Below are 21,534 nucleotides of genomic sequence, written 5' to 3' on the forward strand. Positions count from 1 at the left end.
CCCAACAAGTAGCATTCAGTCTCTATTTATAGAGAAAACAGATATTTAAAAGCTTATATAAGACTAAATTACTACACCGATATAGACAGGATATAAAACACCCATTCGAGTTGATCCTAAAAAAATGACAAAACAAGTAAAATTAGATAAGAAAGAAGCGACATAATAAACAGAAAAGGAATATAAGCAAGTAAAATTAGTTTTTTTAGTTATGTATTTTTTAATTTATATAATTTTTGTTTTTTCATTAATTATGTAGATTTTATGTTCTAATTTGATGTATTTATATTTTAATAAAATGATATGTTTTATGTCAACTAAAACTTTGCAAAATAAAAACGTTGCTACAGCAGTGCCAACGGTAAATAAAGTTAAATACATTCCCTTGCCTTCCTCAGCGGCTCCTCGTCCTCGGCTCCTCCCGCTCCCCTCCGCACTGTGTCGAGCCGAGCGTGCCGCTGGCCGACCTTGGCACCTTGCCCGCGCCCGCCCGAGCCCCGACGCTGCCTGAAGCAGCAAGTGACAGCTCCCCTGGGCGAGCCGGTTTACTACCAGCACGGTGAGCTTCGGTCGGGCGGAGCAGACGACAGGCAGCACACCAAGGTAGATCGACGGGCTCTACACGGACCCGATCTGCCTCTATGCTGCAACCTGGATTTTCTTCTTCCAATCACCACCACAGCGCAACGCCTGAACGGCCGTCGCTGCCGGCTACGCCAGGTGCTCAGGTCTTATTCGGCCCCTTCGCCGGCGACGAGCGCCACCAGGTACGCCCTCCTTCCCTTCCTGTTGTGTGAAACTGTGCCCACAAACACTATCTTACTATTTGTATTCGGATCTGATCTAATTTCAGGTGTATATGCATACAATATGGCTACTAACTTCGATCGCCTTGCAGAAATTATATGGTGTACATGTGTGTACACCCATGTCCTTTACTCGACCGCCCCTGATGGTTGCTATGTTTTCTTTGCCATTCTATAGGATGCGTCCGAGACTAAGTTGATGAAGCAGCCTACTTGGGTCTTCTTTGAGAAAGAATCGGTAGGTTTTTTGGCTGGTACAGAGATGCCAAGCTGAATTTCGTTACATGTGGCTTTGTCTTTATTCAAATCAGATTCAACCATTTAAATGGACTACTAAGTTCCATTGCCTTGGAGGGCCTTAGCATTCACACCTCGTTACTGTACTGCATTTGCATAATTTTGCATGCAAAACATTACAAAGTCAAAGATAGACTAGCAACTTCCACAAGGCGCATTAGCTTGTTCCTCATGTATCCATGTTAATTGTTTGGTCTTTTAGGCAAAGGAAACTTTACTGGCCACTGAAACAAGGTCTGGCTCATTCATTGAGTAGGTACACGTGACATGCTTATTGATAGGTGTATTGATGCAACCTTCTACACTTGCATTGATAGATTGGCGATGCTTAGACCATCACTGTAAGCACCTAACTGTTCCCTCAGCCCGTAAAAACTCATCACTGTCTTAATGATTCTTACTGGCATGGTATAAATAGATGTTGAAGCTGTGAATTCGAAGGATGTGCTTCTTTATTGTAGCACTGAACCAAATCTAGGAATTGAGTATGCAGTATATCTGTTTGCTAAGTGTAAATCGAGTGAGATGGTTATAGATTGTGTCTTCAATCTTCTGGAATAACTCCTAGTTTGGTTAACCATACCAGGTAACTGACTTAAGAGAACAAATTCTCCAACTCATTCAGCATGATTGTAAGGATCAAGAGGTATGTTGTGATTTGGTAACAGCTTGGCAGTACTGAATCAGTGTGTTTTCTTGTCCATTATTATGTTAACAACATATTTGATACTGGACATGGTATTGACTTGACAACAGGAAAAATCACGGGCAGAGCTACTGGAGAAGCTCAACAGATGTAAAAGAGATACACTTATCGAACTGTGTCGCTCGTTTGATTTAATTGGCTCAAGAGCTAATAGGAAGGTTGGTCCAACTTAAAAACTTGAATTTTCTATTCTCACCTGCCCGAGGGTGCACATTACAAAACATTTATGTTTCTTTTCAGGAGGAACTTGTATTGTTTCTGATGGAATTCATTAAGGATCACTGTTCTGGTAGTGATGTCATAAACTCGGATAAGGTCCTAAACTTTGGGTTACTTTGGCCATAAAATTTTTTGAACACTTATCTAGAAATGATAACCGATGTTGTCGGTTTTCCTTTGTAACTTAAGCTACTGCCCTATCATCATTGGCGCTCAAATACTTTTTCATGTGTCTTATCTATTGTAGAAATACAAGAAAAGAAAGCGTGTCAGAGAAGAGGAAAATTTGTCTGCTGGTAAACCTTCAAAGGTAAACTATCTCCACACATTCGTTTAGAATTATGTTTGTATGCTTCCAGCCTTTTCCTTAGCATCACAAAAGTTCATAATCTATTTGAAGATATTATGATTGTTAGGCTATCTTCAGCAACCTTACCTATCTTGTTAGAGCAGTGGTTTGAGGGAAAACCTAATCCTAATTAGGGTAGACTGAGAGTATATATATTACCAGTCTATGGGCTGAGCCAAAGCCCATTACAATAGAATAGATACGTGATCCTCTGACACTGTCGGAGTCACAACTCTAGCTTGTACAAATGTTGAGACTGGACCGAAACTCAGAGAACACCATGAAAGGGAAGCCCTTGGTGAAGATGTCGGCAAACTGCGAAGTGTTTAGAATGCGGAGGACGTGGGCATCGCCGATGCGACACGCTCGCGGGTGAAGTGAAGATCGATCTCCATGTCCTTTGTGCGTTGGTGCTACACAGGATTGGTGGAGAGGTGGATCGCGTTGACGTTGTCGCGGTAGACGAAGGTGGCACGTGCGAGAGGGTTGTGAAGCTCCTAGACAGCGGATGAAGGTGCCTCTGCCACACCGTTGTCCACAGCGCGATACACGACCTTAGCACTAGAGCGGGAGAAGACAGGTTCCCGCTTCGAGGACCAGGAGACGAGGTTGGTGCCCAGGAGCACGACATAGCTAGAAGTAGACCAACGCGTGTCGGGGCAATCGACACAATCAACATCAGTGTAGATGACCAACTCAGAAGTCGGAGAGGGCCGAATAAGGAGACTGTAGTCGAGAGTGGCGTGGAGGTAGCGAAGAATCCACTTGGCATCGATGAGGTGGGGCTCGCACGGGGTATGCATGTGAAGGCACACTTGCTAGACCGTGTTTGCTATGTTGGGATGGGTTTAGGTGCCCCGACGTCACGTCGTTGATTAGGGCGTCGATGTCGTCAGAGACCTTCGCTTGAGTGTCAACAGGCATGGAGCCCGGCGTCGTCGGAGACCTTCGCTTGAGTGTAAATAGGCGTGGTTGCAGTCGTACATGCCAGCCCGCTCCAGTTAGTCAATGGCCTACTAGCGTCGGTGAATGAAGAGGCCCCGGGGGCCGCGCTCCACGATGACCCCGAGAAAGTGGTGGAGAGAGCCCAAGTCCTTCATCGCGAACTCGGGTGCTGTGTCGATCGTGCGCTAGAGGAGAATGACACTGGACATCGTGAGCCGATGTCATTAAGGTAAAGGAGGAGGTAGACGATGTCGTCGCCATGCCGAAGGTTGCACAGGGATGTGTTCGACATGGCCTCAACGAAGCCAAGGGAGACCAAGTAGGAGACAAAGCGACTGTACCCGGGCTACGACGCCTGCTTGAGGCCATACAAAGAGTAGTTAAGCTTACACACCATACTCAGGCCAGTTGAGTTCACGAAGCTGGTGGGTTGGCTACAATACACCATCTCGATCTGAGTGTCGTGAAGGAAGACATTCTTAACATCCAGCTGGTGGACCGCCTAGTTAGGGATAGAGTCGAGGCCAGGAGGTGTGGAGGAGCCTGCAAGGGAAAAGGCGTTTTCATCGAAAACAACATGTCGAGACTTAAGAGATGATGATGCAATAGGTGAGAAGATCAAGGCACTAGTACCCCTTGTGATCAGAGCACTCGAGGAAAAGGCAGCGAGTGGATATGGGCCCAAGTTTGTGGGGAGCGGTGGTGGAGGTGCGAATAGGAAGGGGTGGTGCCAAAAAGGCGAAGAAAGGAGTGGATGACTGATCACCTTGGAGGGGAGGTGGTTCAGGAAATAGGTGGCGATGTGGATACCCTCAACCCAGTAATGAGTAGGAAGGAGGCCTGGAATTGGAGGGTGCGAATGAGGTTGGTGATGGCGCCAATCATGGGCTCGGCCTTACCGTTCTGAGGGGAGGTGTACCCGCAATTGCACGCCGCGCGAGAGAAAGAAGGCATGAGATGTGGAGTTATCAAACTTCTGCCCGTTTTCACATTGCACAACCTGGATGGTGCAACCGAACTGAGTCAACACCCATGCGAATAAATGAGATAGGGCGGTGATGGTGCCAGAATTACGAAGGAGGGGGAAAATCCATAGGTAGTGAGAGAAATCATCTAGGATGACCAGATAGTACTGGTAACCGGAAATGCTCGGTATCGGGGATCTCCAAAGGTCACAATGGACGACATCAATGGGGTGAGCGGTTCAGGACATGGAAGAGAAGGGTAAGCAAGTCTGACGCCAAGCTGACAAGCATGGCAACGCAGTGTTGCCATAGGGTAGGGGATTGTCGAGCCATAGAGATGCCCGAGAGTCTGGATAGGACGTCGTGACCAAGGTGGCCAAGCCAATGGTGCCACGTGGAGGTATAGGCAGTGGCTGCGAGAGCATAGGGTGTGGCAACACAGGATGAGGGAGGTGGGGCAGAGAACCGAATATGATATAGGGGTCCAGAACTGTCACATCGGGCAACCACGACACGAGTAGTAAGATCCCATATGGTGAGCCCCCACGAATCAAACTCGATGGAACAATGGTTGTCAGTGGTGAAGCGACAAATTGAGAGGAATCTATGTGATATTGGGGGCAACAAGATGTTATTGAGGTACAAATGACCAAGAAGAACCGTGTTGCCTACTGAGGTGACAGGTAGAGTCGACCCATTATCGACAATGATGGAAGAAGGTAAGGTGGGGCTACGAGGATGGGGTAAGGAAACAATATCAGGTCAGGAGTGGTGTGGTACGAGGTGTCGGAGTCAGCAACCTAGTTGGTGGGAGTAACAAAAGTGGGCCACCGGGATGGGCGCTGGGGTCGACAGTGGCGAGCAGGCTAACGGTGAGCATGAGCGGTGGAGATAATCTTGGTACTACGGAACACAAACGGCCTAGTAGTGTGGTTGCCTTCTTGAGGATGGACGGAGGCCGGAGGGTGGTAGAGCTCGATGCAGTCACGGAGAAGCGGGTTCATGGCCCGATCAAAGGCCACGAACGTTCCCCGGAGAGATTATCTGTCGTGAAGGGATACACGCACACGGTAGGGAGGCACATGGACCACGGCAGGGCGAAGGATGGGCGTCGAGAGAGCAGACGTAGAAGATGTGGTGGTGGTACTGAAGAGGGACGTAGAAGTGGTCGTTGCGGAGGAATTCCCTACCGAATGGACCCAAGAGGCTCACCGTGGCTGCTAGCAGCGGTGGAGGTAGCACAGAAGTGAGAGCACCTAGAGGGGGGTGAATAGGTGATCCTGTAAAAATCAACACTAAATGGCACAAACTTGGATTTTGAAATGTTAGTGAAATCAAAACCAAGGTGCTATGTCTAGAGAGAAGGAGATGACTTCTTCACTTAATTGCTCTTCACAAAGTAAGTGTTAAACTTAGAGCAATTATCAAGTGAGTAGAAGAAGAGAGAAACGCACACGAATAACAACAGGTGACACAGCGATTTTTATCCCATGGTTCGGCCAAATAGAACACTTGTCTACTTCCACGTTGTGGTGTCCCAATGGACGAGGGTTGCACTCAACCCTTTTTAAGCGATCCAATGATCCACTTGAATACCACAGTTTTCTTCCTTATAGCAGATGTTTCCCTTTGTGAGGAATTTCCACAAGTTGGAGCCTCTCACCCTTACAATATTGATCACAATAAAAACCACAAGAGTAAGGGAGGGAAAGAAACACATGCAAGAGCTAGAGTCACAGCAACGACACGCACACAAGTCAAGAAACAAGCACACAAACATAGCGCAGCGAGTTTACAACTCAACAAGTGCTCAAATCTCAATCACAATGATTCAGATGTGTGCTTGCGGAGTCTAGGCGTCTTAGGATGTTCAATGGAGGCTTTGTGTACTGCTCCATGCGCCTAGGGTCCCTTTTATAGCCCCAAGGCAGGTAGAAGCCGTTGGAACTCCATTTGGTGGACAATTCTTGTCTTCTGTCCGTTGGCACACCGGACAGTATGGTGCACCACCGGACATGAACAGTGCACGATTTCTTTCATTCTTTGGCGAAGTCGCCCGTTGAACCCTCGGTCCGCTTGGCACAGCGGACACTGTCCGGTGCACACCGGATAGTCCGGTGCGGCGTAGTGGCCGTTGGCTCTGGCCACGCGTCGCCCGTTGATCGCGCTGCCGACCGTTGGCGCGGGCGCTGTTGGCTCACCGGACAGTCCGGTGAATTTTAGCCGCAGCGCCCTCGACGATTCCCGAGAGCAGCGAGTTCGTCGCTGAGCCATCCTGGGCACCGGACACTGTCCGGTGCACACCGGATAGTCCGGTGCACCGCAGGCTGGTGCAAGTCTGGCTGGACTTAGCCAAACTTCTCCAATCCAATCTCATTTGATTTGACAAGTTCCTAGCACTTAGAGGAATATGTTAGTATCAGAAACAATTCACTAAGGCTAGAGTTATACCTTGATTCTTGATTTGCATCTCTTTAACACTTAGCACATATTATCCAAAACAATGTGTTGGGCATCTAATCACCAAAACATTTATAGAAATGATCCAAGGGCACATGTCCCTTTCAAGAAGAACCCAAGGCTGCGAGCGGCTTAGGTAGCAACACCAAAAAAGGTTTACCCGGACGTGGCCGATGAGGCGGCTGCCATGGACTGACTTGCCCTGAATAGGGAGGACCCGAAAGTGGGAGCAGAGGAAGCGACGGAGGGGGAGAACAGTGTCGTGACGTACCGGTGGGATGATGTCGAAGGAGACGACGATGGGAAGGTGGTCCACAACGGCGTACGAGGCAACGAGGGAAGTGGTGGCGACTGGGCACGAGTCGACGCGGAAGAGGGTCGCGGCGGTGGGGAGGTTGCGGGAGAGTGTAGAGATAGATGAGGCGCGCGTGGGGGCAGCGGACCACGCGGTGGAAGGAGGAGAAAGTGGGGTGCTCACTGCATTGCGGTACTGCTCGTCGACGACGGAAGGAGCCGTGGGCTGCGGCGAGGGCAGGTCGTGCAACATGGGGTCCCCTGCATCCGCGGTAGCGCGCATCATTGCCATGGCCACCGCAGAAGTGGGAGCCTAGGCGGCCACGAGGGTGAGAAAGGGGTTGAAGACGCGGAAGCCGACATCAGAGACGAGCTCAGAGGAGCGGAAGGTGCGCCAGTAGAAGTCCGCAGGGGAGGCGTGTGAGGCGACGCTCTTGGAGGGGAGGAGAGACGAGTGCATGACGCAGGGGGTGCGGGAGAGTGGCGGATGAAGTCGTGCACGACGAAGGGGATAGAGGGAGGGAGATCGTTGGGCGTGAAGATGCTAGGCGCGGTGGGCACAACGAAGGTGGTGCCGGGGAGGACGACGACACATTGTCTTGGGAGGGTGGGTGGGGAAAAAAGGGAGGGGCAGCCATGGCCGGGATAGGGGCCGACTCTAGCAAGCTCCGGTTGGTCGGCGACGGCTGTGGAGGTCCGGCGGCAGGGTGAGGATGGGGGAGGAAGAATAATAGCTCGATACCATGCTAGGCCAAGACCCATTACAATAGAATGGATACATAATCCTCCAATATATCTCACCGTCTATTTAAAAGTCTACTCTTTGAACAGTGCAGTATGCAATGCAAAATAGTGTTTTGCACAGCCATATGCACAATCTGCTAGCCACAACCTTAGGGTTTACTATATATATCATGGTCTGCAAAATCTTCTAGCCTTTTCTTTAGCATAAATTAATTTTACCTTTATTTAATTATTTATTTTGGAGATGGGCATGCCTGGTGCAATGGTGAGAGTTGTCTCACTGAGTCACCGGGTCGCGAGTTCGAAGCAGCCTCTCTGCATTTGCGAGGAAGGCTTCTCTCGGTTTATTCCTTCTCCTCCGGCACTAAGTCTGCCCTGCCCTAATTATTTATTTTGGACTACACAGAAAAAGAAACGAGAGGGTGAAGAGGAAGCAGAGGATAGAGTAAAACATTCTGACTGTGATTTGCTGGACAACAAATATTCATGTGCTGATAGTAAGAATGGAAAATTCCCAAATGAACAGACCAACTTTGAGCCTTCTGGGAGGATAAATTACTCTGTATCAGAGAATTTAGATGGAGCATCACTCAGTGAAGCGCCAATTCCTACAGATGAGCAAGCAATAATAACCACACCACCTACAAAGTTTGTTACAGCTGCTGAGGATGATAGTACTGACGTGAAGGCTTTACAAAGGAAAATGTCTTCTATTGCCAAGAAAAAAACGACTTCTAAGGAAGATTGCAAAGTCAAATTGTGTGGTATGCTTCTGGATGACTTGCTGCTACTTATGCACCTGTGTAGTTGACAGTGCTTGTACTATATTGACTATAGAACATCAACATAATTGGTTATAATTGTGAACAATTTTGAAAGGATGAATCTTGAAATCTAACTATAGGCTGGTGTTAACTTTCAAGTAATAACTAGTTTTGCTGAGGTCAAAGGAAAAAACGTGTAGTTTTTGTTTGAAGGAGAGTGAGACTTGAAACCATTCTTCAACACCACCCACCGCTGCCTCTTGTTATCAACTGCTAGGTTTCTTAGGTGTTCCTATGATATCCTTTTTGCCTACATGATTATGCAAGCTTAATGCTTTTCTAACAGGTTAGATGACTACTAATTCGTCATTTTGAAAATGCTGTGTTCTTTTTTTGTTGAAGGTAATCGGGAGTCTAAAGGAGACACAAAGCCTCGAAAACAAGTAATCAAACCAAGTAAAGATGAGCTGAGGGAAGCTGTCTTTCTTATCTTGGATACTGCGGACTTTGCCACTGTGAGATACACTGTACATCATTTATCCTTAACTTGTCTGTTGGGTTATAAGATACAATAATTGTTTTGTGATATTTCTCCTGTAGTTTACATTTGTCTGTCTTTTTTCCTGTTCGCCTTTTCCAGATGACCTTTGGCGATGTTGTAAAAGAAGTCGGTATGTCTTTGCTTATTTTCTAGAGTCCTTCTATATCTTATCCTTGCAGACATCAAGACATGTTTGGTCGTGTTATGATGTCAAGGCACCTATGAAGCCTGAACGTTCATTTCTTTTTAGCTGGTTGACCTTTCTGACATGCTTTCGTATCTTCAGACAAATACTTTGGCAAGGATCTGTTTGAGAGAAAGCCACTAATAAGGTCGCTTATAGAAGAGGAGCTCTTTAGGCTAGCAGACGAGGCAGAGAAGAAGGAACTGGAAGAGTCGGAAGCAGCAGAGGCGAAGGCTAGAGCCGAGCAAGCTGCCAAGGAGATGGCACAAGTTCAAACAGTTGAATTGGTTATCAACGAGCAAAATGTACTTGAAGATGGTCGAGATAGCAACACCAAAGACAGTCTAAAGAACGCAAATGACAGTGCTAACAAGAAATGTATCGATGGTGGGGCTTCTGTGGAGTATGGTTTCAATGAAAACAGCTGTTACGCTGCTGAAGGTTCAGAAGAGCACAAAGTTGATGATGATAATAAAAACATAACTAAGGATGGCAATGGTGGAAAGGTCGCAGTTGCACCCACTGCAAACACTGATTGTACCTTACAACTACAGGGTTCAAGCAACGTCGAAGCTGAGACGACTATGAAGAGCAATGTTGGAACCCTAGAAGCGTCAAAAGATGGAGAAGTGAGAGATGCCAGAAATGGAGAAAACAATGGCACTGAAGATGGTGGGAATGAAGGAATCAGGAGTGGGAATGTTGGTAGCAATGCAGAAGCTGAAGAGTCTCACGGTCATGGAAATAATGAACGCGCAGAACATACCGAAGATGACAAGGCTCAGGAATGTAGCCACAATGAGAACAGTGCAAGTGTAGGAATCCTTGGCGATGGAGACGGTGAAGCTAGAGAAGGCGATATAAATGCGGAAGCGGAACAAAGTCAAGCAGACGGTGGCGGCAATAGTAAAGCGGAAGATGCTGAGCACAATGAAAACACCAAAACTGACGCCAATTCAAGCAAGAATGGTACTACTGCTGCTGGGAATGGAAAGACCGATGTTGACGTGAAGGGCGCAACAGCGATGGCGCAGCTGAAGGAAGCCCTGTGTGATGAGATGGATGTAGATTGCAAGGGAGGTGGAGTAGGACCCCGGTTATGTAGATCGTAGAAGTTGATTTAGGATCCCCAGTTGAGAGATTATCAGTGACGCTTTAACTCTTGTATTTGTATGATAGCTTATGCGTAGCTTAGATTTGATGTGTATAGCACTGGACTACTGGAGATCTGGAATACGGGAATCCAAACATTACCTTGTGGAAATTGAGCTTTATTGGGGGTTGGTATTGTATGTTTTCCCTGCAAAATCCAGTTTGCATTCATCTGCATCAGAACTGAAGTCAGTACGGTTTTTTTTGTTTCACGTCTTGTGGTGGTTTTTTACGTCTGGACCGAGTGCAGTGTCCTAGGTGGCAAACCGGCCACTTGCGCATCTCACGGACCGGGCTCCGTCCCACGTGTTCCCGGGCCCGCGGCGACGGCCTGGATGGATCCTAGGTGGCGCGCATCCACGGAGGCGGAATCGCCAGGTGGCACACACTTATCAGGAAACGAACGGCGGGAGGCGCACCACGTTCAGAGCTGAATGCGTTCTTATCCGCGCGATCCGACGGACCCCGCCCATCTCCCTCCATTGCTCGCTCGCTCGCTCTTCTCCAGCAGCAGCTCCTTCAAATGCAAATCTCTTTGCTGCCGACGCAGAGACTCGCCAAATTTCCCTCCCTCCTCCTAGCCTTCTCGTCGCTCCTGTTCTTCTCGCATCCCCAGCCCAGGTGGTGTCCCCTGTCGCGTTGATGCATGCTCCCTCGGCGGTGGCCTTGAGCTGAGGCGGCGGAGCGATGCCGGACTCGGACAACGACTCCGGCGGGCCGAGCAACGCCGGGGGCGAGCTGTCGTCGCCGCGGGAGCAGGACCGGTTCCTGCCCATCGCCAACGTGAGCCGGATCATGAAGAAGGCGCTCCCGGCCAACGCCAAGATCAGCAAGGACGCCAAGGAGACGGTGCAGGAGTGCGTGTCCGAGTTCATCTCCTTCATCACCGGCGAGGCCTCCGACAAGTGCCAGCGCGAGAAGCGCAAGACCATCAACGGCGACGACCTGCTGTGGGCCATGACCACGCTCGGCTTCGAGGACTACGTCGAGCCGCTCAAGCACTACCTGCACAAGTTCCGCGAGATCGAGGGCGAGAGGGCCGCCGCGTCCGCCGGCGCCTCGGGCTCGCAGCAGCAGCAGCAGCAGGGCGAGCTGCCCAGAGGCGCCGCCAATGCCGCCGGGTACGCCGGGTACGGCGCGCCTGGCTCCGGCGGCATGATGATGATGATGATGGGGCAGCCCATGTACGGCGGCTCGCAGCCGCAGCAACAGCCGCCGCCGCCTCAGCCGCCACAGCAGCAGCAGCAACATCAACAGCATCACATGGCAATAGGAGGCAGAGGAGGATTCGGCCAACAAGGCGGCGGCGGCGGCTCCTCGTCGTCGTCAGGGCTTGGCCGGCAAGACAGGGCGTGAGTTGCGACGATACGTTCAGAATCAGAATCGCTGATACTCCTACGTAGAATTATACCTCCTACCTAATTGATGACACCGCACCGCACCTCGTTGTGCTGCCTGTCCTTGTACGTTTACTAATTACTGCTGCCTGTATGTAAATCAAAATCTGAGGCTCCCATTTCGAAACGGACGGTGAACTACTCTTCCCGTTTCGTTTCATACGAGAATCGAACTCGTTTTCAATTAAATTATCAATCCATATCTTGAGAGCTCGAGGCAGCCAACACCAGGTGTGTCTCCAGGACAAATACATACTACATGAACTGTGACTCGTCAAACTAGGAGAGGATATTTTCCTTTTGGGCCACTTCCTCGTCACGGACAAGGTCCCTGGAAACACCAAAAGGAAAGGAGTGCCGTGTTTGAGCGTACTCCATCAATCAACAGTGTGTGTGTCTGACGAGAGGCGATTGCTGTGATTAGGAGATCCACACCGCGTTTACCACATGCAGCTACGCACAAGTTGGTCGACAGAGCATTTAGGCCCCTCGCTCTCGCAGGTACTAGCACAGATCAGGCTCCACCTTTGTACTTTGAAAAGGGTGTGCTGTACCTTGTGTCTGCAGTTCTTCACCGGACACAGTGAGCATTTGTTTATTCGTTACAAAAAAGTGTGTATTTCAGTGTTTTAAATATCAGGATAAGATATTTATCTCCACATTTATCAAAATCGCAAATATCAGGATATATCGAGATATAGCGGGATACATCGTGTCAAATAGCATAACTTTTCACTGCTAAAAAACTATATTAGGATAAATTGGCCGTTATATTGGGATAAATCGGCCATTATAACCTGATATTTAAAACCTTAGTGTTTGAACCGTAAAAGAGCCGGCGGACGGTCCGGCCCTGAGGCCGGACGGTCCGCGGTCCGGACAGTCCGCGTCTGTGGGCCGGACGGTCCGCGCGTGCGCAGAACAGATTAGGGTTCCGAGTTTTGTGCTACGGTTGTTAGCTAGATTCGCGGAATTAGCTCGGAATCAGTTGTGTAAAGGGTCCAGCCCCCCTCCTCTATAAATAGAGAGGTCTACGGCCGATTTGTAATCAACAATCGAATCAATACAACTTCTATTTCGCATTTTATCCTAGGAGTAGTTCTAGTCTAGTTTAGGTTTAGCTATCCAATCCCCAAATTCTTCGTCTCTCTTCGGCTCTACGTCGATTAGAGGAGTCTAGGTCGGCCAGCCCGAGCCTAGACACAACCTAGGATCTCTACTCCCCGACGGGGTCCCTCCCGGGAGCGAGATCCAGGCGCCGTCGGCGATCTTCCGCCGTCCCTGCGTACGCGCGGACCGTCCGGCCCCAGGGCGCGGACCGTCCGGCCGTCAGGCAGGAGCCCTAGCCGCGCACCAGGCCGCGGACCATCCGGCCCCAGGCCGCGGACAGTCCGCCCTTGCGCAGAGAGCACCACCGCGCCTCGCACCAGGCCGCGGACCGTCTGGTCCCTGCGCGCGGACCGTCCGCCCCTGTGCAGAGGGCACCGCCACGGTTCTTGTTGAGTGTTTGGCGCTCCGAAAAGGCGTCAACATACTTTTTGGCGACTCCGCTGGGGACAGCACATCTAAGCTCATCAAATCGGCCCTCAATGGCCGGTTCAAGGGATAGTTCTGATATTTCTCCAAGCAACATCATAGAGCCGACTTGGGAAACCTTGCTGGCTGACGAGCAGCTCCAGTTCGAGGAGCACAAGGAGCGGATGATCTAGGAGGCGAAAGCAAAGTTCTTGGCCAACTTCAAAGTGGACAGGAACAACAAGGTCGTCCGACATCGGGTGACGGATCCGGCTTCGCTCCAACCCACGACAGATATCCCCAATGTAAGTAATACTAACGATCTGCAATCTCTTAGAAATTATGTAGAAGATCAGCGTGAACAAATGCAGAATATCATAGGGGGTATGCAAAGCGATCTTAAGAGACTAGTACGTGCATTTGATAAATCTAGTATCGTCAATTTTCCTTCGCACGAGGTTGAGTTAGGAGGTAACACGCGTAACACATCGGCTACAGGTTGTCACGACCAGTCACAACCCCTCTATGGGATGCCGATGGACACATACCCTGAGCAACCGCAAATCGGCAGCAAATCAGTCGATCTGCACATGCCCGGACCGTCCGCACGTGAGCGCGGACCGTCCGGGCCAACAACAGTCGGGCCTATTTTTAATGAGTTACCTAGATATGCGCCCGATCCACCACACACAACACAGAACCCAAACTACCCAGTCGGACGGTCCGCATACAACGACGGACGGTCCGCATATAACCACGGACGGTCCGGGTACGTATCCGGACAGTCCGCGCATGAGTCTTTTGAGGAGGATTATTACCTGAATCCTCGCCCGTCTCAGCAACACTTCCCATCACATTATGCAATGCACCAACCCATTAATTCAGGATCCAAAGCCCAGGAAAGCTTTCCGGCCCCACCTAAAAGGCCGGAAAGAAACGATCAAACCTATGAGCCATATAGGGCAAATGGAAATGCACCACGTAGCTCAAACCAATGGGGGGAACGACAACATACTAATATGCAACCAACCCCACCTATGTTTGACCAGAGAGCCGGTGGTCTTGCACCGGCTGCCATTGATATAGTGAGGGAATAAATAGCCGGAGCGTTCCGAGATAAGCTCGGAGTAAGCATGGTCCCTGGGGGGCAATCATATCGGAAACCTTATGACAGCCGATTTGATCACCACCCGTACCCACAGGGAACTAGAATACCCGAATTCGCAAAATTTTCGGGTGATCAAGGGAAAAACACGCGCGAACATATAGGCCAGTTCTTAGCACAATTGGGAGAATTGGCAGACACGGAGGCATTTCGCATGCGTTTATTTTCATTATCGTTAACAGGAACCGCGTTTGCATGGTATGCCACTTTACCTCCTAATTCCATTTCATCATGGGGGGATCTAGAACAAAAATTTCATGATCGTTTTTTCTCCGGTGATTATGAATTGGATTTGGTAGATTTAGTGTCATTGCGACAGACAAAAGACGAATCGGTTAATGATTACATCCGGAGATTCCGCGATACAAGAAACCGATGCTTTCAAATTCATCTAGCAGAAAAACAGCTAGTAGGATTAGCCTTTAATGGTCTACGATATTATTTAAAAGAGAGATTAGAAGGCATCCAATTTTTTACACTAGCACAGTTACACCAGAGGGCTTTGGCTTGCGAAAGCCGGAGCAAAGAGACTGCTAAAATAATGCGTCACAACGTACATATAGTAGAATGCGACCAAAGTAGCTCAGATGACGAATCAGCAGAAGTATATGCTGCTGAAATGGTTTGGCCAAAACAGGCCAAATCTTCGGCTTGTTCCTCCTTGCAGCCGGTTCAAAAGAAACGACAAGAGGAGGTTAAGTTTACGTTTAATGTTGGTAAGTGCGATAAAATATTTGACGAATTACTCAAAAATGGCAATATTAAAATAAATCACACTGTTCCATCCGCCGACGAGCTAAAACGTCGTGCATACTGCAAGTGACATAACTCATTTTCTCATGCCACTAATGATTGTAATGTATTCCGACGACAGATTCAATTGGCCATTAATGAGGGACGATTGAAATTTCAGGAAATGCAGGTGGATACAGAGCCCTTTCCAATGAACGTGATCGACTTTGAGGGCAAGAAAGTCCTGGTTCGGCCAAACACGGCCGATAAAGGCAAAGGCAAAGAGGCAATCATCGGCAATTCTAAAAAGACCGATGAGGATCATAAAGTTTCTTGCAGGAAAGTGGTAGCCGAGAAGACTCCTGATGGAGGGGAGACCCTAAAGGTGACCATCACAGCCTCCAGTACCGGGGGGCAAGTGCAGACAGGGAGACAGATACAGGAACCCGTGCTGTGTATCCCGGACGGTCCGGCACGTAGGCGCGGACGGTCCGGGACCCCACCTGACGGTCCGGAGAGCTCCGGCGGACGGTCCGGCCGTACTCAGGACTTACAACGGCCACGTACTTTCAAACCACGACGACCAGAGATAGGTACGTGGAAAATAAATACATTCAAGGCAGCTGGTCGGTTGGTTAAAGCCGGCCCAACTTTTGATCAATTATTGTCTAAATACGTAAAAAAGAAGGCCGGCCCCAGTGACCGGCCAGCAAAGCGACCCCGCTCACCCATTCATGAGCAGCGCCAGGTCAGGCCGATTGGACCACCCCACCAATCGGAAGAAATGAAAGGTCATACTATACAAGTGAGACCTAACATACCTGCATGGACACCTCCACCTCCATATCCACCTATGCCATATCCATACACATATTTACCTCCGCCATATGTCCCAAATCAAATGTGGGGCATGCCACCATATCCATTTGGGATGCCACAGTACCCCGCCTGGGGGGCACCCCAAACATCTGTTTTTGACAGGTTGACGCCACCAGTACAAGACCGATTGAGCACTGCTCAATCCGGTCACCAGGCACAAACCCAACAGGATTGCCAGACTACTCGGCCTTCAAGGTCGACCAATCCGGCAGGGGGGCATATGCCTGCAGCAACTCAAAAAACAACAAAAAGGGACATCATCAAAATAGGCACCGCAGATGTTGTCATACAGGGAGACAATAAAGGGCCGATGATTTTCAGACAGAATCGGCCAACACAACCGAAAAGGATACGACTACCATCAAAACAGCCGATCCAAAATACTCCATGCCTCGATGGTGCCCAGCGGGATTGACACGATCCCAAAAGAGAAAATTACAACGCCTAAGAGCAAAGGAGAGCCAGGAGAAGGAGGCGGAAAAGACATTTAATGACACACATCCACTATACCCGCCACCGCAAAAGAAATGGAGACCGAAGGCCGTTGAGAAAAAACAAACGGCCACAGAATTAGAAAGTCAATCTGCACCAGGCGCGGACCGTCCGGCCCCTGCGCGCGGACCGTCCGCCGTTCACCAGGAAGTCTCTGGACAACCTGCACCAGGCGCGGACCGTCCAGCCCCCGCACGCGGACCGTCCGCCGTTCACCAGGAAGCATCCAACGACACGACAACATCAATGGAAGAGGACGACTTGCTGGGAGAAGACCTGGTCGACTACGAGGCTTCTCCAGAATGCCCAGGTATGGATGTAAATATTATTACATTTTCTGCCGATTGTACTATCATCGGCAACGATGAACCTGTTGTTGCCCAGTTTGATTTTGGTCCTAAAGAAGCCGCCTTTACTAAACCAAAGGAATCGGTAAATCATCTAAAGCCGCTCTTCGTGCGCGGTCACATTGATGGAATACCGATTGCTAAGATGTTGGTAGATGGAGGGGCGGCTGTAAATCTAATGCCTTATTCACTATACAGAAAATTAGGTAAACAAGATGACGAACTTGTCAAAACCAACATGACCCTCAGCGGTGTTGGGGATAGTTCGATAAAGCCAGGGGAGTCACGTCCGTTGAATTAACCATCGGGACTAAGACCCTTGCTGCTGCATTCTTCGTCGCTGATGTAGAAGGGAATTACAGTTTAATTCTAGGCAGAGATTGGATTCATGCCAACCAATGTATACCTTCTACATTACATCAAATGCTAATACAATGGGTAGGCGATGAGGTAGAACAAGTACATGCTGATGTATCGGCCTGCATCGCTGTGGCCGATGCCCCTGTACTCTGGACTTATGAGACTGCTACATGTCTCACAGGAGTAGATTTTTCTGATTATCAGTTCATAAGTATAGATAAGAAATGTTTCATTCCTGTAATGCTAGAGCCGATGGAGAATCGGCTAAATCCTAAATAGAGTTTAAATAATGAATACACACAAAGTTCATGAGTCTTTGATCACGGACAATTCGGCTCTCAAAGCCGGATGGTCTGGTCTTTCACAGAACAGTTCGGACTTTAAGACCGAACATCTACCACAGCGAAAAGATAGTATTACGGATGATCCGGTCCCCGAGACCGGAAAGTCCGCCATCACACAAAGATAATCTGATTCCTCTATGGGGAACATGATAGAGGAGTTCAGAGATCTTGATAAACTAGGACAGGGGTTTACATCGGCCGATCCTTTGGAGGAGATTGACATAAGAGATGGTAAAAATCCAAGGCCGACTTTTGTAAACAAGACCCTGGAGACCGATTCTAGAAATGAGATGATCGGTCTATTGAAGGAATATTCAGATTGTTTTGCTTAGAATTACACTGAAATGCCTGGACTAAGTCGAGAGATTGTCGAACATCGGCTGCCTATTAAGTCTGGTTTCAGACCTTTCAAGCAAAAAGCAAGAACATTTCGTCCAGATCTTCTCCCACGAATCAAGGACGAAATCCACCGGCTGCTAGAAGCTAATTTTATTAGACCTTGCAGATACGCCGAGTGGGTCTCCAATATTGTGCCGGTAGAGAAGGAGTCAGGTAAGCTTAGGGTATGCATTGATTTTCGCAATTTAAATAGAGAAACTCCTAAAGATGAATATCCCATGCCCATAGCCGACACATTAATCAATAATGCATCAGGAAATAGAATTATTAGCTTTCTTGATGGTAATGCCGGATATAACCAGATTTTCATGGCCGAAGAGGATGCATCTAAAACGGCCTTTATATGTCCAGGCTTCATTGGTTTATTTGAATGGGTTGTCATGACATTCGGTCTTAAAAATGCTGGTGCTACTTATTATAGGGCTATGAATCTGATCTTCCATGAGTTGTTAGGAAACACTGTGGAAGTCTACATTGATGATATTGTAGTCAAATCGGCTGAGTTTAGTCCTCATATGGCTGATTTGCGCAAAGCCTTTGATAAAATGCGTCGGTATGGTTTAAAAATGAACCCACGTAAATGTGTTTTGTGAGTGTCGGCTGGTAAGTTTTTAGGATTTGTCATCCATGAACATGGTATAGAAATAGACCCTGACCGAATCAAGTCTATTCGGAATGTGGGACCTCCGACTTGTAAGGTCGAAGTGCAAAAGTTTCTCGGCAAGGTGAATTATTTACGAAGGTTTATTTCTAACCTAGCCGGGAAGATTGATGCCTTCACCCCTATCCTTCGGCTTAAGAATGATGCCGAATTCACTTGGGGGGCAGAGCAGCATGAAGCATTTGATCTCATTAAAAAATACTTGTCTTCGGCTCCCGTGTTAAAAGCACCACAAGTAGGGGCACCATTCAGATTATACATTGCAGCTGAAGACAAGGTTATTGGGGCTGTTCTGACACAAGAAACTGAGGGGAAGGAGCATGTGGTGACATATCTAAGCCGAAGGTTGGTGGATGCTGAAACAAGGTACACTTTTATTGAGAAGTTATGCTTATGCTTGTTTTATGCATGCACCAAATGTAGATGTTATTTACTGTCTAGTCATTGCACTGTTTCTGGTCAAGCCGATGTGATCAAATACATGTTGCATAACCCAATTATGAGTGGTAGAATTGGTAAGTGGGCTTATGCACTCATAGAATATGACTTGGCCTATGAACCATTGAAATCTATGAAAGGCCAAGTCGTAGCGGATTTCATTGTAGAACATCGGGTTAATGATATTCATGAACTAGACATGTCATACCTCACTATTACTCCTTGGACTTTATATTTTGATGGATCGGTTTGCAATGAAGGGCAAGGAATTGGCATTGTGCTTGTTTCACCAAGTAATGTCTTCTTTGACTTCTCTAGCCGATTGAAAACTTATTGCACTAATAATCAAGCTGAATATGAGGCCCTCCTATTCGGCTTAGAACTTTTAAATGGTATGGGAGTAAAACATGTGAAGGTATTTGGCGATTCTCAGCTGGTTGTCCAACAAGTGTTAGAAGGATATCAATGTTTTGATGGTACTCTAAATAGTTATCTTGAGAGATGTTGGAGCATAATCCATTCTTTTGACGAATTCAGTATTCGGCATATCTCTAGAGTTGAGAATCATAGAGCTAACGATTTGGCACAAGATGCATCAGGTTATCGGATAAAGAGAGGGAAATTTCACAAAACTGAAATTCTGATAACCAGTGCAGAGCCAAATTCCTAGGTCGCGGACCGTCCGCGTGATGACGTCGGACCGTCCGGGGTTACCAGAAATGTTCTCTTAATCGATTCGGCTGACAATGAAGCCGATGCAAGTGATTGGAGGACACCTATACTTAATTATTTACGAAATCCCAATATCAGGACTGATAAGAACATTCGGCGAACAGCTTTCAAGTATGTTTTGATGAGTGATGAACTTTACCGCCGAACAATCAATGACGTCCTGCTGAAGTGCTTGGGCCCAAATGATGCTATATTAGCCATGGCCGAAGTACATGAAGGAATTTGTGGTACTCATCAATCGGCTCCAAAGATGAAGTGGTTGTTGCGAAGGTCTGGTTTTTATTGGCCTAGTATGATAGCTGATTGTTTCAAGTACTACAAGGGATGCCAAGTGTGTCAAAAATTCGGCGACCTACAGTTGGTCCCAGCAGCCGAATTACATCCTATCATCAAGCCTTGGCCGTTCAGAGGATGGGGATTAGACTTTATTGGAGAAATTCATCCTTCATCATCAAAGGGGCATCGGTTTGTGTCAGTTGCCACTGACTATTTCACCAAATGGACTGAAGTCGTTGCTCTGAAAAACATGACGCACAAGGAGGTAATTGAGTTCATAACTGAGCATATTATTCATAGATTCGGCATTCCCCAGACCTTGACTACAGATCAAGGGACTTCTTTTATGTCAAAGGAGGTACGTGAATTTGCTGAATTATACAGAATTAAGCTGCTTAATTCATCTCCATATTATGCTCAGGCCAATGGACAGTCCGAGTCTAGTAATAGGACATTGATTAATTTGATAAAAAAGAAGATATCTGATAATCCTAAATATTGGCATAAGATTTTGTCCGAAGCTTTATGGGCTCATAGAATATCTAAACATAGTGCTACTAAAGTATCTCCTTTTGAGCTTGTCTATGGGCAGGAAGCAGTATTGCCTGTGGAAATAAGTTTGAATGCTGTCAGGTTCGCCAGACAAAATGATCTAACTGTCACTGATTATTATAATTCAATGATGGATAATATTGATGAGGTGACCGACAAGAGGGTGATAGCTTTGGGAGCAATAGAAGAGGACAAGATTATGGTAGCCAGGGCCTACAACAAGAAGGTCAAAGCAAAGTCATTTCAAGTAGGAGATCTGGTGTGGAAGACCATCTTGCCTCTAAGGAATAAAGACCGGAAGTTTGGGAAATGGTCGCCAAGCTGGGAGGGTCCTTATAAAGTAAAACAGGTGATGTCTGGTAACGCCTATTTGCTACAAACATTACAAGGCAAGGATTTACCAAAGGCTTTGAATGGGCGTTTCCTCAAACAGTACCATCCTAGTATGTGGCAAGATGCCTAAGAGAACCGATGTGATCACATCGAGTTAGTTGCTTTTGGTTCGCCCAGCTCCAGCAAAAGGCAGGGGGGCATATGTTTGAACCGTAAAAGAGCCGGCGGACGGTCCAGCCCTGAGGCCGGACGGTCCGCGGTCCGGACAGTCCGTGCCTGTGGGCCGGACGGTCCGCGCATGCGTAGAAGAGATTAGGGTTCCGAGTTTTGTGCTACGATTGTTAGCTAGATTCGCGGAATTAGCTCGGAATCAGTTGTGTAAAGGGTCCAGCCCCCCTCCTCTATAAATAGAGAGGTCTACGACCGATTTGTAATCAACAATCGAATCAATACAACTTCTATTTCGCATTTTATCCTAGGAGTAGT

At 48.0% G+C, this 21,534-nt stretch overlaps 2 protein-coding genes across 3 annotated transcripts; both read left to right on the plus strand.

Annotated features, from left to right (window-relative positions):
• Positions 1 to 363: 363 nt before the first annotated feature.
• LOC103636280 (uncharacterized) lies at positions 364 to 10,571 on the plus strand. 2 transcript variants are annotated; one of them, XM_008658645.2, is made up of 10 exons: positions 364 to 767; positions 985 to 1,044; positions 1,690 to 1,749; positions 1,860 to 1,967; positions 2,050 to 2,124; positions 2,276 to 2,338; positions 8,192 to 8,549; positions 8,952 to 9,076; positions 9,190 to 9,220; positions 9,377 to 10,571. In XM_008658645.2, the coding sequence occupies exons 1-10, from the start codon at positions 642 to 644 to the stop codon at positions 10,384 to 10,386; spliced, it is 2,016 nt and encodes a 671-aa protein (XP_008656867.1). In that variant the 5' UTR covers positions 364 to 641; the 3' UTR covers positions 10,387 to 10,571. The 2 variants fall into 2 exon arrangements, with proteins under 2 accessions (XP_008656867.1, XP_008656868.1); XM_008658646.2 differs by having other exon boundaries at positions 8,952 to 9,064.
• A 332-nt stretch (positions 10,572 to 10,903) lies between these two features.
• On the plus strand, positions 10,904 to 11,898 carry LOC100281247 (uncharacterized). Its single transcript, NM_001154166.2, has one exon. It carries the CDS (start codon positions 11,114 to 11,116, stop codon positions 11,780 to 11,782), a length of 669 nt encoding a protein of 222 aa, NP_001147638.2. The 5' UTR covers positions 10,904 to 11,113; the 3' UTR covers positions 11,783 to 11,898.
• Positions 11,899 to 21,534: the final 9,636 nt, after the last annotated feature.

This window comes from Zea mays, chromosome 1 (genome assembly GCF_902167145.1).
Source record: "Zea mays cultivar B73 chromosome 1, Zm-B73-REFERENCE-NAM-5.0, whole genome shotgun sequence".
Lineage (NCBI taxonomy): Eukaryota > Viridiplantae > Streptophyta > Magnoliopsida > Poales > Poaceae > Zea > Zea mays.